Below are 27,950 nucleotides of genomic sequence, written 5' to 3' on the forward strand. Positions count from 1 at the left end.
CTATTATATAAGTTCAATTACATTATTTTTATTTTATTTTTATACACAAAGTAAGTAGTATGGTTCTACATCTCTTTGGCCTTTGCAAGCCTCTGCTCTGCACTCTTAAGGGCGTCCATGGACTTCTGTTGTGCCTGAGCTCTATAGTTCCCAATCTCCTCAAGAGAAAAAGAAGAAGATTCTTTCCCTGCGTCACCTGATTCTCTCTCTTTCTCAGTTTGATCTTCTTTCCTTCCACCTGGTGCAGCCATCTTTGTTTCTCTTTGTTTCTCAGAGTGGGCTGTTTCTTTTGGGTGTTCTTCCATTGAAGCGTTCAAAGGTTTTCGGTGTGAAAGATTTGCAGTTTGAGGATATATAAGGAGAGATGGGTTAAGGGAGAGAGAAGGGTATTTAAGAACAGAAGAGTGGGTGAAGTGGTAGATCTGGTGCTGACATCTGTTGTGTGCGTTGAAACTACGTGTCAACAATATGTCAAACTGCAGTGATGACTCACTACTCATCTACTATTCTGAATATTTGGTCCATCTCCTTGAGACCTTATAAGCAACCAAAAATCTGAATAGATGAAATAAATCAAAAAATGGATTTTGGTCCATATCTGATTCATTCTTTCGAGTCATATCACCATCACCGATCTGATGAAATAGGATGAATTGAGAGAGTATTTTGTAAATACGTAATTATTTTGAATATATCAACCCTTTTTTTAATTTTCCGATCAACTGAAAGGGACAAAAGAAACATCTTATTGTCATGTTGATGATGAAGGTCCACTTGATTCATTTGTTTTTTTCCCACTGATGATCGATCTTAGGATATATAGACAAGAGGCAGTGAGAGCGTATACAAACATATACATCCTAATTGAAAGAAGATATAAGGTTAGATACAATTAAGTAGGATAATTCAACCAAGCTGCAATTAAATCTTTTAAGTTAGGTTATGGCTTCTGTTAGGGTGGGTTAAATTTGGACATTCTCAATTTGTTATTGGTGTGTCATTGTGGGATTTATGTCGAAACCCTCGATGAGAACCTTGGTTATGGCAAGTCCAAGTTTTATGCTGGCCTCATCAAAATTGCGATAATCCAAAATGCCGAAGGGCAAAATCACCTCCGCTCCCTTGGATGAGGGTAAGATCTCAAACATCAAGATAAATTCTGCTGGTATGTAAATTCAAGGAAGTAGACCAATATTCGTCGGCTCACAAAATGCAAAAACAGGTGACTAATACAATACATTTAAACTTACTAATTATTAGGATCGTTTACATTAAAATAAATAAATTTGTAAACGCACGACTCTTGTAATCACATTGGTAATTTTCTAAGATTACAAAAATATTTTACTAATATTCTAAATTACAAAAAATTCTCTCACAATATAGTAATGGTGTGGAGTATATGCACCCACTTTTTTGTTTGACCACCCCCTTTTCCATAAATTGTGAAGTTACTGTCACAACCACTTAAACAAAAGATTAATTTTTGTTCGGTGGGAAGATTTGTTCGGTAGGAAGCTATTGAAAATTTGTTTTGCAACTCAATAAGATCCTATCAAATCCAACTAAAAGGACTCGGTAGAACTTACTAATTAGCAAATTCGGTATTGACTTATCGAATAAAGTTTTATATGATTTTTTTTTTCGTTTCCGAGATTTTTCAATAACTACTATATTTAGAGTTGAGCTTTCCACAATCATTGTTAACCTATTTTACAAGTTCTAAGGGTATTGTTTCTTGTACCACACTAGTTGAAACTTATGTAGGTTCAAAGAAGAAGAAGAAGAAGAAAAATGAGAAAGAGAGAGATACCGATGATGAGAGATAAGAAGGAGGAAAAAGATAGTCCAGCCCTATAATAAATGATATAAAATAAGTTTATCTATTTATAATTTTTTAAATACATATATATATTTTTAAATAATTATAAGAAATTTTAATCTTACATGAGACTTAAATTTTTGTTATACATGTGTGTTTAATTGCAACACCACCGAACTTTGTTAAGATGATGGAAGGAACATGATTCATTCGACATCAAGGTATTAAGATAGTTTTTTCTACAAAGAATGCATGATGTCAAGCATATACCCATATGGTGTCAAGCATCAATTTGACATTGATGCCCAACAAGACAATTCAGAGTCAAAAACTCGACTTGACTAGAGTATCCATTGACTCGATTCAGCTCAAAAACTCAGTGAGTTGATTCCATCTAGTTTGGCAGCCGAGTGACATTGAAATCCAATGGAGTCGAGTTGACTCGTCCTCCCTTCCAACCGGTTGTTGCACTCCATGGATCCTCCTAACTCCAAACGTAGCGTACCAACCGGTAGTTGCATGGAATGTTTCACAAGCACTCTTAAATTTCAAGAAATCTAAATGAAGAAATTAACAAGAAAGAGACTCAAACCAATGCACAAATGACGACACCGTCGTCGTCGTCTTCTTCGTCCATCCTCTTCCCACTCGCTTTGGCTTCTCTTCTCCTTGTCGGGACTGTAAAATTAGTTCTAGAGAATTCACATTCGGTGACGAGAATCAAAAGAGGTCAGTCTCATTCATATTCTTGGGATGAAAGACAGACTGATGGACGAGAATCGATGGGTATGATGTTATTGATGGATGCAACGTTTTCGAAGGGAAATGGGTGTGGGACAATAAATCCCAACCTTTGTATGAAGAAGAGAGTTGTCCTTACTTAACCAAACAAGTGAGTTGCCAAAAGAATGGGAGACCTGATTCTCTCTATCAGGGTTGGAGATGGGAGCCTAATGGGTGCAAACTACCTAGGTGAGTTGAATTTTTTTTTTCTTTTAGTTTTAATATGGTTTCAAATTAAACTTGACTGAGTCGATTATATTCAACTCAAATGGATTTCATGGTAACTTGGTCCCAAAATTGAATTATGTGTTGATGTGATCTAAGGTTTGATGCAAGGAAGTTGTTGGAGATATTGAGGAATAAAAGAGTAATGTTCATAGGAGACTCAATACAGAGAAGCCAATGGGAATCAATGGTGTGTCTTCATACAGTCTATCATCCCTGATGCAAAGAAGTCCATTCACAGAAATCCCCCCATGAAGACTTTCAAAGCTGAGGTATGTTCATGGACTCATGTTTAGGATTGAATCATGAAATTACATAAATAACCATAAAAGAATGAAGAAAAAATAATAATTTTAGCAATGGATTAATGAAAAAATTTGGGAGAAAAAACTCCCAAGGAAACAAAAACAGTGCCTTTCTTTTTTTCTTTTTCATTCCCCCTTTTACTCTATTTTGGAAAATGAGTGGGCATGATATTTCTTTAGATACTCATTGTGATTTTATTTTATAATTTAAGTATAAATTTTATCTTAAGCCTTCAGTACATAGATGTACAGTGGGAAGTTGTCAAATAGACTTTCTCTTCCTTGTGACCTCCTTATACCTTTGAACATTGATCACAGACTCTGCAGTGTGTGCCATGTCAAGGGTAGTTTTGTAAATTTGGGATGTCATTCAATACACACGGGCTCATGTGATTGGTGGATCCCGGATTTTGTGAGCAAATTGTTTTTTTTCCCCATCAATCTGCCAACTCCACTTAGCAACATCTTTTTATTTTTAATTTTTTGAAACTGAGGTATTTGGGCCTTTTAGGCCACCCGACTAATTCTTGTGGCATGTGCAGTCCCCTCCCCCCATACATACCAGGTAATATTTGGATAAATATCGCTGAGGGTGGCCGCTAAGGGGGGATTCAAACTCAAGACCTCCACTACATGAGGTGTGGTCTTGGCCATCTCACCAACCCTTAGATGGTTCTTTGTTATCAACTCTCTCATACTTGCTTTGACACCATTGCATTAAAATAGAACACATACTGCATGCATGAGTTAAAGATGAACATGCCAGCCAATAGTCTATTAATAGGTGCATGCCTACTATGGTGCGCTATGCGGTGATCCATTTAGTACCCATCTACATGTTTCATATCGAATGTGCTATTAGATAATCATATTGATCAGATATCTCTAGGCACATCAAAGTCAGATTCCTTGTGCATTTGAACGATAAACCAAAAAAAATTCAATTTTTTTTCTTCTTCTTCAGGAGTTTAATGCCTCAATAGTGTTTTATTGGGCTCCATTTCTCGTGGAGTCAAATTCCGATCATGCAGTAAAGCACACAGTACACAAAAGGCTTGTCAAGCTTGATTCCATTTCAAAACATAGCCAACACTGGAAGGGTGTTGATGTGCTAGTGTTCGAGAGTTACGTATGGTGGATGTACAAGCCTTTGATCAATGTCACGTAAGTGAGTCATCATTTTTCTCTCTTCTTCTTCAACATAATCATAATATATATATATATACCTGATCTGGCCAATCTGAACAGTTGAGTTTCTTCCCAAAAGAAAAAGATGTGCTATATATCTTGTTCTTGAGCTTACAAGGTTGATGAAGGGTAAATCTTTTACCTTATTGAAATGCTGATTAATTGGTTGATTTAATCGACTAGTCCTTTATTCGATTCGGAGAATATTGTGGGTGATAGTTAGCAATTAGTTTACGAGCTGTCTATAATATTCAATTTTCTTTTCTTTTGCAGAATTGGATCTCCTTACAATGTTCAAGTGTATAATGTAACTACTGCATATAGATTAGCATTAAGAACATGGGCTAATTGGATAGAATCAAACATCAATCCTCACACTCAAAAGGTCTTTTTTATGAGTTCATCACCAACACATTTATGGTGAGTTCAACTTAAGTTCTTCTTACCATTCTTAAGAGAAAATCAAACAAATTCATCTTTCTTTTTTAATTTGTAGGAGTTGGGAATGGAGAGCTGGAAGTGATGAAAACTGCTTCAATGAAACTTACCCAATCCAACATTCATACTGGGGAACTGGTTCAAATCTTGATATACTAAGAGCATTGGAAGATACCTTAAAGGAATTAAAGATAAAGGTAACTTTGCTGAACATCACCCAGTTGTCGGAGTATCGTAAAGACGCTCATACCTCAGTTTTCACCGAAAGAGGAGGCAAGCTTTTAACAAAGGAACAACGATCCGATCCGAAGAGTTTCGCTGATTGCATCCATTGGTGTCTACCAGGAGTTCCTGATACATGGAATGAAATATTGTATGCACATTTGTTAAACATCTAACTCTTAACAATATTTAATGAGAAACAATGACATGAATGATGGAAATTAATTTCTACTTTTATCCCTCTAACTTTTCTACATTGAGAAAATCCCCAAAGAGGTATAGATAAAATTTGAAAATTCCAAGAACAATACACTTTATTCGTTTTAATTTCCAAAACAATAAATTACAGTTTTCAAAATTAAAGTATTTTCATTAAGAGTGAAAAAAATAAATTCTTATTCTATAAAACAGCAAACTAAAACAGTTAAAAAAATTTTATTTTAATTTATAAAACAGTGAATTTTTTTTTTTTACATTTACGAAATCATATCGTTGTTCCCACGATCGTCATGACATTCGGCCAAGGAGAGTTAAAGGGAATGGATATTCCTTTTATCCATCTGGATCAACTACACACGAAGTATTTTTAATATCAATTTTGATTTTGATTTTGATACTAAAATAAGTAATCTTAGTACTAGAATAATCTTGACCATCCTATTTACGTATTATTAATAGGATATCCACTACATGAAAACTGGAAATTTGACAGAAAAAATTGACGGGCCAAGGCCTACGAATTTTTGAAACTGAATTTTGACGATCTAGGACCGTTGAAATTCTAGATATTCCCAAATTTGATGGTTTAGGGCTGTCAAATTTCTCCCATCCTTCATTAATTTGAAAGTTTCGGCCTGTTGAAAAAAAATTTGACGTCAATTCAACCCCTTTGTCCATCAAAATTTATGAAATTTGACAGCCTAGGCCCGTCAAATTTGGGTTTTTTTCACATTGTGATCCCTCGATAATCTTATTATAGTCAACCAAAAACTTACCATGCCTTTGTATATCAATGTTTGGCTCCATAAATTATAATCATTAATCGAAAATCGTACATACAAACTTGATAGCAATTGCTTATTTTGGATGTTGCAAGTTGCTCTTTGTCGTTAGAGGGACGCAAGGCATCGCACACGTTAGTTAAGTAATAATAAATTGCTTAATTAGTATATTTTAACCAATATAAGTTTTTTTTTAAAGTAATAATAATTTTGTTATAAAAATTAAATGGGTAGGTAGAATCATAGTATAAAATTTTGTATCATTTCGAAATATTTCACCTGAAACATTCATGTCGTTTTAGTAAAGACCGAAATGAACATTGAATGTTATAGAATTTTTCAAAATATTTTGGTCAAGAGTGTCTTGATTTTTTCTTGTAATTGAAACATTTTCTCAATACAAAATTTTAAACTTTTGATAGAAGAACTATATTATTTTAGTATACATTATGTTTGGTCAAAAAAATATCAAGTTCCTAAACAAATATCTTAGGTTTTTATAAAATAAATAATTAAGTCTAAATAAAAATATCTAATGGGTATGTCACAAAGATATTGGGGAAGAACTTTTGAAAGTCAAGGAGGAGAAAAAGATTCTTGTACATAAACATGTTTTGTGGGATTAAAGTAGCTTGATAGTACATAAAGGGTACATTACTCTTTGACCCCCTAAGGTTTGGCATAATTCCATATTGTCCCCCTCAAATTTTGACAATTGTACTTACCTCCCATTCCACACACTTTAAATTCAGATGTTATTTTATTATCTTACCCTTTAATTTTATGATTTTTTTAATTAAAAATTTAAATTTCAAAATTATAAAAATGTCATAGTCCAAGCATTCACAAATAAACCCATATTTTCATAGGATATATATATGGGGCAGATCATGAGATATATGTAAAAAAAATAATTTTTTAAAATATGGGTTAAAAGTTTTGGATTGAGCAGATTTTTTGTGAGGATAGTCTCTATGATGAGACGGTGGTTCTCACAAAAAATCATCTCCATCTGAAATTTCTAAGTTCATCAAAAGTGATTTAGAAATTATTGATAAAAAATTGATGGTCCACATTCTAAATCACTTTTGATGGAGTTTAAAGTTTCATATTGGACTGATTTTTTTTTAAGATGATCTTCTCATCATATAGATCATCCTCACAAAAAATCAGTTCAACCCAAAACTTCTAACCCATATTTTGAAAAATTATTATTATTAGATTGTTTTTACATATGTCACGTGAACATATGTAAAAACAATGATTTTTCAAAATATGTGCTGGAAGTTTCGAATTGAGATGATTTTTTGTGAGGATGATTTCTATGATGAGAAGATCATTCTCACTAAAAATCAGCTCAATCTGAAACTTCTAACCCATATTTTGATAAATGATTGTTATTACATTTTTTTTACATATGTTCTTACTTATCCCATGATCCACGCCCATATATATGTATATTAGCCTAGGGAGTATCCCTTCCTTTCGTGAGACTAATCTCCCTAGGGCCGCATGCACCATCCCTGTCACATGTATGACAATTAAGTAGTCACATTCTATGGATGGACATATAGAGATTCGAAGTCACGACCTGAGAAGTTCACCCAATTACTTCTTTGTTTATAAAAAAGAACAACATTTTTATAAAGGATAAAATCATATTTATAAAATATAAAAATAAAAATAAAAACATTTTTTTAATTATTTGATTGATATCAAGTAGATGGAAGGGGGTAAGTGAACCCATTAGATAACTATAGGGGAGGTAAGTGCAATTGTCAAAACATTAGGGAGTCAATATATCATTATGTCAAATCATAAGGGGTGAAAGTATAACTTAATTACCCTTTTATAAATTCATCAGGTATCTTCTAAGGGGACACCCCTAGGAGAAATTCTTTGCTCATAAGATTTATTCTCACTGGGAAGTTTTGTAAATTGGGGATACCCTCAGTACACACGAGCTCATGTGATTGGTCGATCCTGGATCCTATTCTCAATCCATGTGGGTCCATGTGTTTTGTCGATCCCGGATCCTGTGAGTTATGTGAGGAAAAAGTTTGTGATAAAAAAAGATTCTCCACCCCTAGATGCACTCAAACCACAAATTATCCCAAGAAGGAGTGCATCGAGTTATCAAAGGGTTTGATTTTTTTTATATTTATAAATATAGTAAAGATGGTAAGGATCACACATAATCCAAGTAGTTGGGAAGAGATCATTTTCCCAATAATTTACAACCATCACATGACTGTGCACTAGTAATTCTGTTTTTTTTTTTTTTTATAAATGAAAACTTGAAGTTTGACAAAGTGTGTAACAAGTCCTTAATAAGGCAAACTCTTAGAACTTGTACTAATAACCAAATTCTTGAGCTTAGAACAATCCCCTGCAGGAGCATTTGCTCTCCTCATAATCAATTCCATATTCTTATCCAAACTTTGCTTCACCATCTTTTTGATGATTTTCTTTCCTTCTTTGATCTCCATTTGATTTACGGGTGAACCAATCGCAATCCTTCCCGTTTGTGGCCCCGAATGTGGTCCAATCTTCATTTGCCTTTCATCTTTGAACCATTGCAATAATTTCAATGCCCTCTTTTGAGCCAAAGGACTCCCCAACAAAGCGACCTCAAGAAGAACCGGAACGATTCCTGATCGTGCCATTTTCTTTCTTTGCACCGAGCTTTGGTGTGCCAATATCATCAAAATGTAAGCCGATACTTCTTGGCATTTGGGTTTGTCTTCCCATGTCATAATCTCTATTAAAGTCTCCGGCACCATCGGATCATTTTCAATAGCTTTCTTTCCCATTATAGACACCACCAAGTTCCCTAAAGTTGCCAACACTTTCTCCGAAGCTTCTTTATTCGACGACAACCTCAAGAGAATATGTACTACACCATTAGAAACCAAAGGGCCTACATTGTCCAACATAGTAGATAAATTATATAAAGCTTCTAAACAAGTGGTCTTGGTTTTGATGTTAGAGTCTGAATCAAGGATCCCAACAAGGAATGGGAGGATTTTTGACGAATCAATTTGAAACTGAGTGTTGGCTAGAGAAGATATAGAGAGTAGTAGTAATGCAAAATCATGTCTGCTTGACTTGTCTACCTCATCAATGGTTCTTGGCAATTTAGAGAGGATTCCAGCATCCACCACCAGAGCCTTATTGCTGAAAAATATAAAGTATAAAGAGTTCAACTACTAATCTTGAAAAATCAAAATTAATAAGAGAGCTGCTATTGGTACCCCAACTTTTACTTATCACACCTCAATTAAAGATTAAAACCCACTCTTTAAACATTACAAAGGTTTACCTCAAATTCTAATCTCAACATTATAACACTTGTTCAAAATGTTTCAGTAGTTGTTTACAATTATGATTAGGCTCATATAAAATCCTAAATTCAAAAAATAGAAATCTAGCCAAAAATAAATAAAAAAAAAGTAAGAGAATTTCCATTGGCACCCCAACTTTTACTAATTCTCAATCAGTCACTTATTTTCTTTATTTTTAATTTGGGTGTAATAAGTTAAAGTTGGAGTGCCAGTAGCTGCTCTCAGTAATAATTAAATGTAACTTTCAAGGTTGATTTTACAAAGAAGACAAATCAGAATCATCAAAAGTAAGATTTTATTATTAATAAACATTAGTCAATGGTTCTATAATCCACAATTTTCAAGGTTGAAGATTGTTCAAATCCCATTATGGAATCTGACCCACTACACTAAAGTCTCATGTTTATATATATTTTATAATCAAGAGAACATGTATGTCTCGAGATCTCTGACCTGAGAAGATTTTTCAATGTGAGATTTAACTCCTTTGTCCCACTTCGCACCGTATTGTCTTTCATATATTGTTAAAAACTAATTCAAGGGTATTTGGGTCATTTCAAACCTATCAAACTGGTGACACACTAAATTGAAGGTCTAGACTCTAGATCGAGCATAAAATCCCGATCCTATACTCCAGATAGTTAGATAGCCATCCAATTTCAAGTATCCATTGGCTAGAAATAACCAAATTGTCTTGTTTTTGGTGTGATGATGCATCAAAGGAAGGGTAAACATCTATACAGGAGTGGACGTCATAAGATCTTAATTTTAAAAGAGAGAGAGTTATTAAAAACAGTTATATGTTTTGCTAATGTTACCAAACCAGCCATGTTTTAATATTTATGAAAATAGTATAAGTCCAATAATTTTGTAATCTTTTTACCAAAAGATTATTTGATGTTGTGTACAAACAATTTGATGAATTACTTTAAGAATATACATACATTCATATAAATAATATAATTATCTTGATAAATTTGTAAATATTTAAAAAATGGCTGCCACCATTTTCATAAGAGTCGGGATAATCTAACTCGTTAAAATTGACGTGGTAGACATGGCATGTGCACAGGACCACAGATTTTTTTCTCGTGAATCCTAAAGAAAAATATTTGTGGTTTTGTGTATATGCCATGTCAACCATGTTAGTTTTAGCGAGTCAGTTTATCGTTAGTCTTTTCATAAAGTACCCTTTTTAAGAATCAGTCATGATAAATTGATGCGGCAAAACATACATGATCTGTACATTGTTGATGTGGCAAGGGTACAAAATCATAGATCTTTTTCTTTGAGATACACATGTAAAAGATCAACGCTTATGTGCCCATGCCACGTCAATCGCATAGAGATCACGTATGTTTTGCTGCGTCGATTTATCATTAGTCTTTAAGAATACATGTTTTTTACTATTGTAATGAGAGAAGTTGAAGTAGAGTATTGTCTTTACCAAATTTATACTGTAAAATAGTTAATTCAATTTATTAAATCTTTACAAGTATCATTAATAATGAAAATTATAATTTTTAATTAAAATTAATTAAATTTTCAATTTAAAAGAAAATCCTTCAACTAGTTACAATAAAAAATATTCATATAAAATTTTTAGGAAATGATTATGCCCTTATAAGAACTTCGTAAGAGATTTTTGCTCACAAAAACATTAATACGGGGATTTCATAGAATCCCGATCCACCAATCGCATGATACTTAACTTGGGTAATTTGATAAATTTAAGATGTTCAATGCATGTGATGTCGTGTGATTGGTTGATTCGAGATTCCTTGAAATCCAGAAATAATTATCTAGTGAGCAAAACAAATTTCTCATGTCTTATATATTAACAACCAAACCAAGGGCATTTTGGTCATTAAATTTGACAAAATCAGTTCTACGAGAGTGGTGCTGCTGTGACAAATGTGAATTATATTATCCGAGTGGCCACCAAGATAAATTTCAGTCCATTAAAAATCCTTAAATAAATTTTTTAAAAATAATAATAATAACAAACGCAGGGTGCGAACTACGCACACATCATGAAGCCAAAATTCGCACCAGATGCGCATTTCAGAACCTCTCGCGGTAAATTCAATTCAAATCATTATCAAACAACAAAAGAGAAGATTAAAAAGTTAGTAATTAGGGATTCAAACTTACGTGTAAGTTCCATTAGCGAGCTCAATTAAACACTGAACCGCTAATCTTCTTCGATCCAAAATCTCTGAATTGATCATCGAAACAAGCGATGGAACAACACCAAGCGCCGCAAGATACTTCCTCGTCTTCACATCTTCACTCGCCAATTTCTTGATCTCTTTTGCTGCAACTTCTTTCTCTTCCCAACTCCCAAAGTTAAACTTTTTTACAGATCTCTGCATCAAAAACAAATCTTCTTTGATTTCTATCTCCATCTCTGTTTTTTCTTCAATCGATTCTTCCTTAATCTCGAACTTATCGGACTGTCCGTAATACTTCCTAGAAGTATTGCTTTGGAGAAATCTTCGGACTTTGGTGAAAAAACGGAGTTTTGTGGAGAAAGTGAACCAAAGAGAAGAAGAATCTTTCATGTTTGGTTGCAGTCAAAGAGATGAGAGAGACAGAGAAGAAACTGTGCTCGAAGACAAACCCCGAAGGAGACTTCTATATTAATGTTGTTCCCTCTCCAATGTGCGCCATGCGCCACGTGTATATTTCATTGTGAAAGAGCGAAGGTAATGTATTGTAGAGAGTATTATTATAGTATAGTACCGGGGGTCCACTAGCCGTTTATTTTGATCAAAATGTTTTAGTCGACCATTGATCATGATTGATTGAATATTCAAAAGAGGACTATTAATCAAACAGTTGGTACCATGTAATACCTTTTGAGTTTTGGACCGCCAATGATGAAAAAAGATTGTTTTCTTGATTGGTTGATATGGGTTTGATGATGGTATGCATCATGTGTCCGAAGATTTGTTATATGGGTTTGGTGCTTTGTTGTAAATTTATGTAAAAGTAAAACAAGTAATCCAATAAAGCAATGTTATTTGATAGTTTTGTTTTGTGTTTTTAGGTGGGTAAGAAGGACTTGAAACCAATCATGTGTTCTACATTGGTGAAAGTAAAAAATAAAAATTCCTTTTTAAGAAAATTTGAAATATTGAAAAAGTAAAAAGTAATTTGTTTTCTCACTATAAATTTTATAGTGCTGAATTTAATAATTAATGGAAATTCTCTACTAAGTTTTTACCCGATCTTCCATGTGCAATCAATGGGCGTAGTGCCCTTCTTGAACTACACTTTAATTGTGTTTAAATTATTGTGAAAAGTTGATACTTTATAAACATTTGGAAAAATTATTTAAAGGACCCAATTAAAGGATTTCTTTTTAAATAGTCTTTAAGTTTTAGGAGTTCTCTTAATAATTCATTTAATAGAATTTTTATTTCTAATCAATCCTTGAACCCCATTCTTGACATTTCTCACGATTGAAATGTCGAAATTTTCTTAATTATTTAAACTCATCATTTTCATAAAATAAAAAAATAAAAAAATTCTTACATTCCAATTGAATTTTGAAGACTCCATTTCGATGGAAAGGATTTGAAAAGGAAGAAGAAATCAATTTCAAGGTTTTTTCAAGTATTTTAAAGATGTATGTAGAAAGTTTAGATTTTTTTCAATTACTTTACTTCATTTTTGGATGAAAATCGATAAAAAATGGTTCTTTTGATTTAAAATCATCTACACAAATCATTATGCCAAGTTTTTAGTCAATCTTTTCATGTATTTTAATCGAAAAACAAAAATCAGTGGATTTTACAAGCATCGAGCTCACCACTTTTTATTTTTGAGTTCAACATTTTATTTTTTAATTGTCAAATTCAACAATAAAAATTGGTGAACTCAACACTTTAAAAAAAAAAAATTGAACCTTAGCTTCATTCTTCATTTTTTGTTATAAACTGTCAAAATAAATAAGTAAATACATCTAAATATTCAAAATTAGAAGTATATCACTTTCATTCATCATTCACAATAAAAAATCGTCGAAAATAATTGGAATTGCCGTTGGAAAACCTAAGTAGATGGAGAAGATAAAAAAAAAAGGTTGTTTAGGTAATTCAAAAATATTATAACATACGATGCGGTTGAAGGACAATTAAGAAAAGAAAGTTTTCCTAAATGGGCTATCAAGCAGCTGCCCAAAACTCTGGGACTAATTAGAAAGAAATTCCTCTGTTAGGTCCTTTAAGTAATTTTTTCTAAACCTTTTCTAATTGTTATTTATTACCTTGGCAAGTGTGTAGAGTAAGAGGAGTGTAGGGTTATGTTCTTTTCTTAAGGGACACATTACAACCTATAAATATAAATCAGATGGGTTAAAAACAACGTAAGAAGACAACACCACCAACCAAAAAATCATTGAAGAAAATTGAGTTCAAAACTACCATTTTCTTAAAATTATTTAACATATCTATGATGATGCAATTGACTTGTGCATGATTTGAGACAAATAACACAGATCTAATTTCCTTTTATTCTGAAAATGGTTTATTGAAAATTCCATATTCACTTGGAGGGTCCTATTGGAAATTGCATTGAATCCATTCTAAGAATATCGTTGTTAAATTGAGTCTCGAAGTTCATCATTCTCTCAAATCAAATTCTCTTCTTTTCCACTTTTATAATCAAATTATTTTTAAAATATTTCCTTAATGGGATCCATTAGTGTGCACGATGATGGGCTACACTTCAAAAATATAATCTCCATTACATTACTATTGTACGATGATTAAGGGAGCTGACCAAGCAATCCAAGGGCGTTGGCTCAACGGTAAAACAAGTGATTGGGGTTAATTTGCTCTCATTTGTCATGTGTTCGAAACTGAATGACATCTTAACTTAACTTATCGTACATTGGGAAACTTTTACGATGCCGACATATACGACATTAGGGATTGGTACTATCCCAAAAGGGTGTGGGAAAATAAATAAAAGAGCTGACCAAAAACAAGAAAATGACGGAACACTTCCAAGGTTACCTTTTGTAATTTTTAATGAATGGAGGGCTTATCTAATAAATAAAACGACAGCCTCCCAATATCGAACCGTTTCTTCTCTTCGGCCGTATCTGAAATCAATTCTAATCTGACACCGTAGTTGAACTTTTCCCCAACGAAGCGGGGTCCGACATTAGATGACGTCATCTCGAAAGACATATTCGTCGTATAGCTCACGTGTACCGCATTACTACAGGTTATCGTCTCTCCGCCATTCAAATTCTTTACAATTTCTTCCAACGAACGAAGATAGATTTTATAATATGGTGCTGAGGTTCATCATCTCATTTATCAAATCAAAATTGAAACTGATTCAATCAGCAGCAGATCAGATTTTTATTGAATATTTAATAATAATTTAATCGAATATGAATATATAATTTACATACTTTCTCACATTTTTTCTCTCAAGTTATGATTGATTCAAACTCGATTCGATAAGATATTGGATCAAGATTTTTTTCGGTGTGAGTCCTCAAGGGTGGATTTAGAGTGGGGGTTGTGGGGGCACTTGCCCCCACAAGAGTTTTTAAATTTTATGGATTAATGTTATTGAAACAGATTTTATAGACTGATAAAAAAAATTTATCAGTATTGTCCTCACAATTTTTTTTCTATTTTTAATTGTCCTTACAATTATTTTTTTCATTTTTAATTATCCTTGCAAATTTTTTTCTACTTTTGATAGTCCCTCAAATAAATAAAATTCTGACTTCATCCTTGTGGGTCCTTATCAGAATCCAAATCCTAAATCCTAGATCTAGATATGAAGTTATTGAGTAGGATTTTAGTTCTGATCCAATCAATTCATAGGTTTGGTTACTTGGTCTCATATATGGTATTTGAATGAGTTCATGTCCATCGTAAAGTGTACCATATCTTGATGAAGAATAAAATATTTCTTTACCTGATGATACTACATTATCTTACTCCGTGTTGCATGGAATCAACTTAAAGTAAAGGAGTGGTGGACTGGAGAGAAGTAAATGAAGTGCCGCACTTGAAGAACGTCAATGTTGACTTTTTCATATAACAACGGCGGAACTATTTTAGGTGTAATAGCATTTTAAGATGCATGATACGTGGCATGCCACGTGGATTCCACTAAATTGTCTATTGCGTGCGACACGACACAACTTCAAGAATTTGGGGTCGTGAAAGTCATCTCTCCCACGTGTGAAATAGAATGCACTGGGGCGTGCTTGAACAACACAGATTGTGACAAGCAATCCAAGTGGTGGTGGTTTAAGGAGTGGCAACCTAGTAGTAAACTTTATCTTTTGCACATCTGTTGATAGTGTGACATGTGTCATAAGGTGATTGTGCCATGTGGAATATTGTATTTCTCTTGAATAGTTTTGGATGATAATATGATATGGGACCAATTAGTTGGAGATCATCTAATACGAAGTTGCATTCCATTACTTAAAAACTTGCACTCCAAGATATAATTACACTTGCACTATTTTTTTTTTCTTCTTTTTTCTTATTGAAAATTAGAGAGGAACCACAACCCTAAAACTTCAAAAGCTCTGAAATCGAGATTCAATTTTCAAAGCTTCTTGATCTACATATAAGACTAAAATATGCAGGAACTCCTACTAAGGATAGATGGAGTAAAATCTTCATATGGAATGCAATATAGATAGGATGGAAACTTAACAAAAAAAATGTATTTTTTAAGGTTGGAGTGCAATTAGCACTTATAATATAAGAACATCAGATATGAAAAAAAAAAAAAAAAAATTCAAACTATTTTGCACTTTAGCTCCAAATTTTTTTTGATAGAATTGAATCCAATCCATATTTGAAATTTATATTTCATAGTTGATCCATATTCTTTATTTTGTATCTGTTTTACTTGAAAATTAATTTGTGACTAAGAAAAAAAAGTAATATATATATTGATTTTAGACCTTTAAATATACATATGACATATTCATGATGACGGTTGACTTTTATTTATTTATTTATTTATTTGTATAATATTATTGGTTATTATAATTATCTTTTATATTTTATCCAGTAGAAAATTGTAAAGTTAAGGTAAAGGGTATTTTTTATTTTTATATAAAAAATTAAGATTAAGAGAATAAAAAATAAAAAATAATAATAATAATAATAATAATAATAAATTAAATTAAATGAGTAAAAGAAAAAATATAATAAAATTAGAGGTGTGAAGATAATAGACAGTAAAGTGGATCTAACAAAATTGTAATTAAATAAAATGTCTGTTTCCATACAAAATTGTAATAAATAGGACGTTATCCCTCACACAACTAATAAAGTGGACCCTATAATTATATTTTATTATATAAATATTTAATATTTTAATAATATTAGATATTTTGTATTTAATATTGTTAGATGATATAATTATTTTTAAGAATTTATCATAATCTTTGTAAATGAGAGGTGTTTGTTGGAAAATTGAAAAAGCAAGGTTTATATGGAGGTTTTTCATCTAGTATGGATATATTTATTTAATGGGAAATGTTCAGCACCCTAAGTTTTACCACACACTTTAACAAACGTTTTTTGTCCTACATGGGTTAGAAGTTTTGGAATGGGCTGATTTTTGGTGAGGATGATCTCTATGATTAGAAGATCATCCTCCCCAAAAATCAGCCCATTCCGAAATGTTTAGCCCCATGTTTACAAGTTGAAAAATCGTGGACCGTCCGTTTTTTATAAATCATTTTTGATGGGGTTAGAAGTTTTGGAATGAGCTGATTTTTAGTGAGGATGATCTCCTCACCATAGAGATCATCCTCACCAAAAATCAGTCCATTCCGAAACTTCTAACCCATGTAGGACAAAACGCGTTTGTTAAAGTGTGTGGTAAAACTTAGGGTGCCGAACAGGACCCTTATTTAATTTAGGAGTAGCGTTCAATGGCTAACAGTTTGGCAAACATTTTGGCAAACACATTTTTCAAAACATGGGTTAAAGGTCTTGGAATGGGCTGATTTTTGGTGAGGATGATCTCTATGGTGAGGAGATCATCATCACCAAAATCAGCCCATTCCAAAACTTCTAACCTCATCAAAAATGGTTTACAAAAAATGGACGGTTCACGATTTTTCAACTTGTAAAATGGGGCTAGAAGTTTGGAATGAGCTGATTTTTGGTGAGGATGATCTCCTCACCGTAGAGATCATCCTCACAAAAAATCAGCCCATTCCAAGACCTCTAACCCATGTTTTGAAAAAGTGTTTGCCAAACTGTTGGCCACGGATAGGGACCCTTAATTTAGATATCTTAAATGGGTATATGACATGTGCCACTCTCCATAAATGCCACGTGACTACAATGTCAACTTTTATATTTATTTCAGTACTTTCTGAGACACTCATTCCACATAAGGTATGTCTTGTCAGAATCCAATTGATAACCAATATAATAAAGTTTACTGATATTAACATTTTAAATCCTCATCACTCCTTCAATGATTCATTCTCATGCCACCATGTGTCATACTTCTTAGCACATAGCACTTATGTATATTTATAAAAAAATAGTGAAGTAATATTGAAATTGACATGATTTCAAACATTGCTGAGGTGGATTTGGATACAAAATCATACATGCTTTTCAGCGAGATACGAGTGAGAAGTATCTATGATTATGTGCACAGCAAATGTGTGAAACGATGTCAATTTCAATGTTACTCTAGCACGACTATTTTTATTTATAAATACAAGTTAGAGATATCATTCTTTTAGGTTGTGAGTTCGAAATTGAGGATTATTTCTAGATTAAAATGACACATATGTTGTGTGGGTTAGTGCGTGTAATCATGGATTAGTCATATTGGATATGGCCGAAAAACCTGAGTTTGGCCTGTCCTATGGATTAGGTCCTGGTCCCTACTAACGGGGATACCACGTTTCAAAAATAAAAAATAAAAAAAGTTAGATATAAAAGAACTCGAACTGCTGACATGTATCATGAATCATTGTCTTTTGAATTATAAAAAAATGAAAAAGAAACCAGCAGTGGAAAAAAATGGGGTGAAAATGTAAAATAATTGATTTTCCACTAAATTTAGAAAATATCAGGTATGAGTGATTAGTCAGATTAGGGTTAATGTCCACAACTGATAATAGCACTAACAAGGTGGTTTCTTTGGATGATCACATCAACCATTCTATTGGCTTTCTTTGAACTTTTGGATAAAATCAGTTATCCACCTTCTTGTGGTTGCTCTCTCAGCCATGCTTGATATTATTATTATTATTTTTTCTTTTTATGGACCCACTGTTTTAGAGACTTCAAGATTGACTATTTTAGGTCATCTTTGAATGGAGAAAAAGATTTGTTAAGGTGCAACACTAGTGCCCAAAATAGTAGAATAAGATGGTCTAGTGATGTTTTAAGGGAAATGATCCACTGTGAATCATCTGCATTGAAGTATGATGTGATGAGACATTGCCAATATTGCATTCATAATATAAGACTAATGGTAAATCAACGCGGCAAAACATACGCAGTTTGTATGTCAGCACACATGGAAAAGATCAATGATTATGTGCCCTAGCCATGTCAACTGCGTACAGACCGCGTATGTTTTGCCGCATCATTGTTTTATCATGGCTCTTAACATATGAGAGAGAGAGAGAGAGAGAGAGGTATATTTAGAAGATCTTAATGAGAGAATGAGATAACCATATAGCTTCTTAATCTTTTGTTTTAGAAAATCATAGATGTAAGAATAATTTGCTATATCAAGATTTAAGACTGTCTTAACTAAAATGATGTATACTAGTCTGGGACATAGAAATGAAAAAGAAAATATAACCATCTTAGGATTGGTGAGATATATGACTAAGACCACATCTCAGGAAGTAGAGGTTTTGAGTTCAAATTAATTCTTCCTTAGGGGGCACCCTCAAGGATTTATTGAGAGGGATTGCATGTGCCCCAACAATTAGTTGGGTGTTCTAAGAGGTTTAGAGACATCGATTCCGAAAAGAAAGAAAAGCTAAGGTATATTTATAATATAGAAGAAATTAGCTAATGTAGATTTCCGTCAACAGTAGTAATGACTAAAAATGACCCTTCTCTCAATATAATAGGAAAGATGTATTTGAAAATGAGTTTCAAATTTTAATTTTGACCAAAATAAAGAAAACAAGAGACAAAATTGTTGTTATTAGCCTAAAACCAGCTTTCGCAATACTTAAATAAAACTATTGCGTAATGATAAATTTGGGGTCTAACTCAAAATCAATTGGTAACAAGTGGAGAGCCCCAAGATCTTATAAGGAGAGAGACAAGGCAATTTGCATATAATGTGGGACTAAACTCAACACGTCCCTACATGTATGGGCCAGACTAGGCCAATGCACATGGAAAATTGAATTGGGTGACGTGGAGGAAGAAAGGTCTACTCTAATACCATGATAAATTTGGGGGTCCAATTCAAAATCAATTGGTAATAGAGGCCCAGGAGTTTATAAAGATAGAGACAAGGCAATTTGTGTCCGATGTGGGACTAAACTCAACACGTAATGTCATAATGCTGCAATTCGCACAATAATAAATGAGCATTCCCATTTCTCTCGAAAGGATTCTCGTTTTGCAGGTTCGGAGGCAAACAATTCTTTAGCGAGTCATGGGCTCATGATGAAAGATTGACCCAAGCGTAATGACATATGGCAGCCGTGCCTGTTAAAAACTTATTTTAATTATAATATCCTTACATCTTAGCATAATCAAATATTCTTACCTCTAGAAATTTTGTTTAAAAAAATGAAAGAAAAGAAATGGAGAAACATAATTAGTTCTCACACTTTCTCCATTTTTTTCCCTGCCCACTGATCATCACCCTAGCTGTACTTGATCCATATGAGACTAAACGTTTTGCACAAGAATATGAGATAAAGAATATGTTTTAATAGGCGACTTTGAATTGAAAATTGTCTAAATAAATTATATGATTCATTTTTACCTCACGAATCTCAACTAGATCCTCTATAATCAAGTGAGCCAACAAACCTTTTCTAAAATTATGATCCAAAAACCTACAAAGGTGAGCCCATACATAAGTCCCAAGGGATTGGTCTAGTGGCAAGCCGAGCCTTGATAAGCTCCTCAGGAAGGACGGGTCAAGAATTTGGAACCCCATGAAGTTATGAATTTCTTGGAGTCAACCCCAGATCACCCTCAACTTTCAGAGGAGGCGGTGCATATGACCGTGGGATTAGCCTTACCCCGAAAGGTGGGGATATCCACGATGAGAAGAAAAAAAAAAAATTACAAAGACACAGATTATAGAGCTAATTGTGATCCACAAACAATTGAAAAAAAAAAAATGCATAAACACAGCACGACATCATGGATGCAATCAACAGACAAGAAACTAATGTAGATGGTAATGATTTCTATTCGTTGTATAAGCTTTGAAAATCTAAGAAAAAGTACAAGTTATGCACCAGCCGGGAATCGAACCCGGGTCTGTACCGTGGCAGGGTACTATTCTACCACTAGACCACTGGTGCTGCGCTGATACAAAAGCCTCACTTTTACATAAATTCCGTAAATAACTACCTGAATATCAAATATTCATATAAGCAAGCGCTGATCGATGAAACAATAGTTTAAAATGAAGAAGATTCATCGCATGTATCGATCATATATAAAAACTAGGGGTGTAACTTGGTCTAGTTCAAACTGGTAGTTTTGGGGTGGTTTGGTTCAATTTAGAACAAGTTGCAGTTTGGTTCTAGATTACGAAAATGGAGAGCTGATCAATTTGGTTCGGTTCTCAGATCAAGTTTGTCTATGCAATAAATAAATATATATGTATGTAATAATTATTATGAATTATTTTAGGAGTTTGGACATAGATTAGTGTTCTTTTATTAATAAACTAATGAATTTTTATGGATAGATTTGTGATTGATTGTTATATTTGTTTTTTAATTAAAAAATATTACTTACAATTTTTAGAATATTGACAATCCGTAGAATCGAACCAAACCAACTTTAATTCGATTTGGGTTGGTTCCAATGGAATTTGGTTCAGTTTTGATTCTTATTTAGTGGAACCAACGTATATTGGTTCGGTTCCAATTTGAAATCAAACTGAACCAAGTTGCACCCCAAAAAGAAACCCTTTATTGGTGGTTCACTGGTCTTAGCCCAAAAAATACTTTACCAGTTAAGCTAAGTGGTACACAGTTCAAGAGTTGGATACGATATATATTCACTTTGATTTTAATGAATTTTGAAATATAAAATCATTGACTAATTATTTTTTTATTTTTTGTTTTCTTAACTTTATTATTTATTATTTACTTCTCTTTGTATCTAAACAACAAGGTGGTACATGCAAACTTACATCTCTTTGAAGAGCTTATATGTAATTTAAAATATTGATTGAAGGGTGATTTTGAAGATTATATAGCAAAAAACATGCTATTTTTGTATTTTGGAAAACTAACTAATGTGACATGGGATTTAGGACTGCAATTTGGGCAGGTGAAACCCGAATCCGCTAGATTGAACCCGACCTTGGGTCATGTTTGGGGTTGGGTAGGCAAAATTTTAAAAAAAATTGTCCAACTCAAATCAAGTCAAACAGATTTGTCTGAACCCAAACTTAATACGATTATAATTTGAAAATATTTCTTATTTTGATTTCTTTCACACTCATAATTCATATTTCAATATGTATAATTTTATTTATTTATTAATCAAAATTAATGTGTAATTATTTTAATTAGATAAATAACTACTTTATTATTAATGCTTTGTTTTAAAGTGTAGTCTATATTGTCATATAATAATTATATTACAACTTAAAAATTTTTTTTCTTGTAACTTATGATTAGTTTAGTTAATTTTATTACTTTTCTTCTCTCTTTAAATTTGCTTATTAAACACATATTTAGAAAAAATAAATGTAAATTTTAAGTTTTTTTTTTTTTTTTGTGTCACTTATCTTTATATAAATCCTTACCAATACTAAATTACCTAAGCATTAATGACGAATGAATTAACCCACCTTGATTAGTGTTAGGGTTGAGCATTCCAAGTCCGAGGTCGGATTTGGCAAGGGCACGGGTTGATCCGCAACCTGGCCCAACCCACCCAATCTGCAGCAGCTCAAGTGGGGTTGCAATTTTCTTGATTTTGAGCAAAATGACATTATTGTATTAATTTTAAATGTTAAGGTGGAAGCATTTTGGGAATCCAATAGTACAGATATTTGCCCAGTACAAAGAGAGTTGTTATTGTCACAAAAAAATTTTACTAACTCCACACCAACTGTCTTCACACACTGCTTTGATGATTTATATAAGAATTGATGTGGCATTAGTAAAGTTGGACTGGCAACAGTAGCTCTCTTAAAAAAAATACATATTATATGATTAATGTAACCAGGTAAAGTTGTTGGGTAATACAAATAGGGAGCTAAACCAAGAGTACTACAGAACCCTAGGTCATCTTGTCTCATCCCCCATCCATACCAAGCTGCCTCATTTAAATCATCTCTTTATGTGAATTATGAGTATCACAATAAAGCAATTACAACATATTAAATTATTTACAAGCAGGCATGTAGCCTTTGTTTACACTTAGAAGTTTAAACAGTAGCAATCCACAACAATACCACCACTCCAAGCATGAAAATACATATAAACATATAATAAAAAAGTATCATATAGAATAATAATGACACACATACCTTTATAAATCATGATTTTCGACCATAATCTATGATTTCACGAGGATGAGCTCGAAGAATCAAAAAGTGAAATCCTTCGCCTCTTGTTTGGAAGTGAAGTTCTCGGTGAGAACTCGTTCTCTGGTGGGTCAGAAATATTATCCAAAACGGACCTCAGTGCCTCGCAAACAGAACTCGTAAGTAGGTGTCGTACCTCAGCATCATCAACATTCTCTTCTTTGCAACCTGTCATAACAAAAACATTCTTCATCCTTCCTCCCAGGGTTGAGATCTCTGCCCTCACTGTTTTCAGATTTAAGGCCTCAAGTGCTTGTCTTAGATTGGGTAAAATCTCGGGTCGATCTTCACAGCAAAGAGAAGCCTTAATATAAAATGATCCTCCTTCAACTTCATCCTCGTGGGGTTCAACTATAACTTCGTTGACATCCATTGGGATCACAAAACCTTTAGAGGCTTCTGTTGCAGTCCTCTTCAGCTCCTTCACGTGATCAATCACTACTGCAAGCACTGACGCTTTGTCCATCTGCACATTATAATTCATAATTAAGCTGGTCTATCAGCGGAGAAAAAAAAAATTGCAGAAATAGAAATATTAGGATTGCTCTCGAACAGTGCAATTTTCAGCTGGTAGTAAGCCCAAAAGTGTAGCCCACAGTTGGGTAATGGGCCCAAGTGTCACTCTACTAGTTCAAACCCAAAACCTTATTATTTCAATTCCATAGAATAAGATTATGTTTTCCAAAATTAATCATCTAAATATAAAATGATTTAGGCATGTTCTTGCAAAAGGCAATAATCTAAGATAATGTTGACTGAGATGGCTGGGGCATGTTCAATGAAAGCCAATTACAGTCCCAATTGGAAGAAATATCGAAGTTGAAAGTTCTAAATGAACACACTTTCAGTAACAAAAGACAGGGCTAGGGACAAAGTGGAATGGAGGGATAGGATCTGTTTAGCCAAGCCCAAATCTTTGAGAGGAACATTGTTTTACAATTTAAAATATTTGTGTATGTCTGAACCATATCCTGCATGGATCTTCTATTTATAAATATGATATTGTGCACGCGCGCATGTGTGTGTGTGTGTGTGTGTGTGAGAGAGAGAGAGAGAGAGATGGCAACGAAACATGATCAGGATAAAAAATAAAAAAACAACGCTTAATCTACACTACCACTAAATGTTCTCCAACTGTATTGAGTAAGATATTTTGTTCAGTCAATTAACTCTTGAAAATCTGGCAGAATATGGAGATAACTCAGAAAGTGAGGATCACAGTTAAATCAAGAAAACCAATGAACCTATTAATTTATTTTCTTTAGAAAAAAAAATAAGAAGAAGAGAATGATTAGGTAATGTACAATTGTAGAAGATAAATCCTGCCTCCCAGAAACCATTTGTTAAACATTGAATCTTGGAAATTATCTAGGGACTCGGGAAGAAAATGTGAGGTATTCTAGATAATCAAAGAAAATGAATATTTTTTTATAGGTGAATATAATGCAAATGTTATAAATTGATGAAAACATTGGTAGTTTAACATCATGAAAGGTGTTAATTTTTAATCCTCTTCAGTATTTGTCACATTTGTATCGTGATTTGAAAGTAGTTCTCATATCACAGTATGCAGTACAACTACCATCCACTTACAGTAATATTTCAACTAATAGAATATGTTAAATAAAATCTGGCATATCCATAGACCAATTCAATTCACCAATAAGAACTATCAGAAAATCGAGGGTTACAAGCCTACTAGTATATGTATGTAAGCCATGTATCCAGGCCACTTCTTTTTCCAAGACTTTTCTCTTTCTGATACATGTTGGACACATGCTGGCACACTATGTTGTGCTTTTAGTTCTTATATATTGTCTGTAGGATCTATCAGCTTATTTAAATAAACCTGAACAGATATGCATTAAAATTCTCTCTCATAACATTTTTAAAAGAACTATATGAACACGTCGATAAATTGGGTTTATGACTAATCAGAGCCAACAATGGTGGATTTCACCAACAGATGGCTCTTTGATGAAGTCTCCATCTACAATTCAAACTAATTGTCCTGAAAACACACACCAACCAACATGTCTATTTGCATCTATCTTCTCTGTGTACCTTTCGACTCCAACGGTGATAGATTTCACAAACGATTGGTTCTTTAAAGAAATTGTCCTCTACAATTCAAACTAATGGTCCTGAAAACACAAACCAGCCCAACACATCTCTCTGCCTCTCTGTTCTCTGCAGAGCTATATGAGAGAGACAAAATAAACAATCTTTAAACGAGATATTCACCAGGGTTTCATATCCAGATATTAGTATAAGAGGGTCTGCAGAGAACGATCTGTAATTATGGGAAGTAGATGTCAACGTCATTATGGTTTTAATTTTCGAATAAGATTGAGATGAATTCATACCGAAGAAATTCCCTAAGCATTTCAGGGATGCCCAAAAGCACTAACAATCAGAACTTGACACAAACTGCAAAATTATGACCAAAAATTCACTCTAAACAATTCATGTTTACTCATCTAAAATAAAATTTCTAATAGACTAAACAAGAATAAAGAAAAGTGAAAAGTGGTTAATCTCATAGGATCCATGGGTTTTCTTCGACATTCTGAAATTTAATTCTACTTTATAAACATTATCAAACCTCATTTCAGAAAACACATTTCATTTACAAGCATAGACTTAAACTTAGGAAGATAAATTGAGGGGAATTCCAGCTCCCCGAAAAGCGCCATTTGGTTCTTAAAACTATTACCAATCAATCAACAAGTTTAATTGATAAATTGCTAGAAACTTAAAAATTAGTAAGTTACCAGCTTGATGAGATACTAGGATCAAAACTAACTTAATATATATATATATATATATATATATATATATTTTTTAAAGTTACAAATTAGACAAATATGATACCACATGAGGTGCAACTAAACTAAATTCCAACAAAAATTACTTAACCAAAACATACCTTGTCAGTGCAGGATACAAGGCTGCGAAGCGTATTAAGATGAGCATTAATTCTCTCTCTCCGCCTTCTCTCGGCCTCACTATGGCTCTTCAAAGCAGCCAAGGCCTTAGCTTCTGATACCTCCTTCTTCCCCAATCTTTCAGGAGCTCTCACAAGCTCTCCCTTCTCACTATCCAAAATCAATGAAGATGAAGACGAAGATGACCCGCCTCGACCCATTGGCCGAAAACCAGGATTTTGAGTCAACCCATCCAACTTTTGCTGCAAAGGGGTTCCATAAACAACCCCAGAATTCCAAGAAAACGAACCCATAGTTCCAAAATAAAAACAAACAGACAAGTAAAATAAACTAACAAACAAACAAACTGTAATCTAGGAACCACAACCGAAGAAGCGTAAACGAGGATCAAAACCAGGTGGACGATTGGTTTGAGCCGACCAAAACGACAATCTTCGACAATGTAGTTTCTCGTCTTCTCCTCCAATCTGACTCGTTGTTCTGCTTCGTCTCGTACCTTCCATTACGCAAGAAAAACAAGCTGACTTGGAGCTAAATTAACAAGAAAACATCCACATTTTTTTCTTTATTGTCTTGAATTGAAGCATTTTGAGGTCAATGTTTGGTTCAAATAACGAGATTTCGAAAACCCAGCTGCGGAAATTGTGAATCTCTGAAACCCAATTTGCACAATCGATGAATATTGAATATGGGAAACCCTAGAAACTATAGAACAACGAGATGAGAAAGAGTGGAAAGAAAAGCAACGACCGACACAAGCTTCTGAGGGGAAGCACTAATGCCTGGTTAATATATAATGGGTTAGGCTCTGTTGACTCATTAAAAAAAAAGGAGAAATCTTGGCCGTTAAAATACGAAATTCAACGGTCTGGGTAAAAAACGCACTCGACGATATATTATTGCGTCTCTACCAAAAATCCTGATCGTTGGATTTTATATTACAACGGTTGGGATTTCAGTTTTTTAAAGAGTCAACGGATCTAAATCCTTATATAATTACTAGTTTGGTAATTAGTACTATATATAATTAAATCACTAATACTAGGGTGACATAGGATTTACTGCAATTCTGACGTGGAATTATGCACATAGCCGTAGATGGTTTTTACTCATATTGCGAGAAAACACATCCACGGCTATGTGCACACCTCCATGTTAGACTTGTGAGAATCAGAATAAATCCCGTGTCACCCTAGCACGACTCTAAAATGTCTTTTTTTATTCTATTGGGATTATTAGGAGTAAAATGGTTGTTTATAGTAAGCTTAAAAATATTTCTTCACAAGTAAATGTTGTGATTTTATTGCTTGAAATAATATAGGGTTTTAGTGAGTTTTGGCCCTTCCCACTATCGTAATAGGGTTTATGTCTATCCATTACGATCATGGATGCTATCTTCTTTAAGTTCGAAAGACCGTTAAAAGAATCAAAACCTAAAAGGGACCAATTAGTTGCACACCACTAGTAACTGGTTGGACATCAACCTTGAAAAATAACCTCTTTTTTATAATCTTTATTTTAACCTATTAATTGCATTTCATTATTGATAACATTAATATGTAGGATTATTCACCTTCTCGTGATTGTCTTATTTGCTTGTGTAAATTGTAAACATGCTTACTATACGATCAAATATTTCTTACCAAAATTATTGAACCAATAATAATTTATTTGAGTATGGTTAAAGAAGAACGGAAAAAAAAAAAATACCCTCATCCTAAAAAAAGATAAAAACAAATATGAAAACAAATCAGTGCAATTTTTTTGTATTTTATTTTGAGTGCAATCATCCAAATGTAGTGCAAAGGAAAAAAAAAATTAGTGTTGGAGTGCAATTGGTAGTGGGTGGTGTGCAACTAATTGATCCCAGACCTAAA

At 33.3% G+C, this 27,950-nt stretch overlaps 3 protein-coding genes and 1 non-coding gene across 4 annotated transcripts; 1 reads left to right on the forward strand and 3 right to left on the reverse strand.

Moving 5' to 3' along the window:
* The first annotated feature begins 2,403 nt into the window (after positions 1-2,403).
* Positions 2,404-5,221, forward strand: LOC147411172 (protein trichome birefringence-like 31). The gene is given in 7 exon segments (XM_086445532.1): positions 2,404-2,611; positions 2,614-2,794; positions 2,930-3,029; positions 3,031-3,102; positions 4,100-4,299; positions 4,597-4,743; positions 4,820-5,221. Coding segments are annotated over 7 exon segments (1,227 nt in total). The 5' UTR covers positions 2,404-2,424; the 3' UTR covers positions 5,160-5,221.
* A 2,938-nt stretch (positions 5,222-8,159) lies between these two features.
* LOC147411173 (ARM repeat superfamily protein) lies at positions 8,160-12,039 on the reverse strand. Its single transcript, XM_086445519.1, has 2 exons — positions 11,483-12,039; positions 8,160-9,161 (listed from the first exon to the last, which is right to left on the reverse strand). Exons 1-2 carry the CDS (start codon positions 11,890-11,892, stop codon positions 8,312-8,314), a joined length of 1,260 nt encoding a protein of 419 aa, XP_086301645.1. The 5' UTR covers positions 11,893-12,039; the 3' UTR covers positions 8,160-8,311.
* An 8,766-nt stretch (positions 12,040-20,805) lies between these two features.
* TRNAG-GCC (transfer RNA glycine (anticodon GCC)) lies at positions 20,806-20,876 on the reverse strand. The gene has a single exon. It is a non-coding gene; the product is annotated as a tRNA-Gly (tRNA).
* Positions 20,877-22,885: 2,009 nt separating this feature from the next.
* Positions 22,886-27,916, reverse strand: LOC147411175 (transcription factor bHLH30-like). The gene is made up of 2 exons (XM_086445565.1): positions 26,055-27,916; positions 22,886-23,591 (listed from the first exon to the last, which is right to left on the reverse strand). The coding sequence occupies exons 1-2, from the start codon at positions 26,364-26,366 to the stop codon at positions 23,106-23,108; spliced, it is 798 nt and encodes a 265-aa protein (XP_086301691.1). The 5' UTR covers positions 26,367-27,916; the 3' UTR covers positions 22,886-23,105.
* Between the last annotated feature and the right edge of the window lie 34 nt (positions 27,917-27,950).

Source organism: Akebia trifoliata, chromosome 1, assembly GCF_017979445.1.
Source record: "Akebia trifoliata isolate Shusen 1 chromosome 1, ASM1797944v1, whole genome shotgun sequence".
Lineage (NCBI taxonomy): Eukaryota > Viridiplantae > Streptophyta > Magnoliopsida > Ranunculales > Lardizabalaceae > Akebia > Akebia trifoliata.

Excerpts from the sequence above, each read along its gene's own strand:
- LOC147411175 (XM_086445565.1), bottom strand. The coding sequence starts at position 26,366 with ATGGGTTCGTTTTCTTGGAATTCTGGGGTTGTTTATGGAACCCCTTTG. Across the intron at positions 23,592-26,054 it reads TTGTATCCTGCACTGACAAG|ATGGACAAAGCGTCAGTGCT; the intron begins GTATGTTTTGGT and ends TATAATGTGCAG.
- LOC147411173 (XM_086445519.1), bottom strand. The coding sequence starts at position 11,892 with ATGAAAGATTCTTCTTCTCTTTGGTTCACTTTCTCCACAAAACTCCGT. Across the intron at positions 9,162-11,482 it reads CTCGCTAATGGAACTTACAC|CAATAAGGCTCTGGTGGTGG; the intron begins GTAAGTTTGAAT and ends TATATTTTTCAG.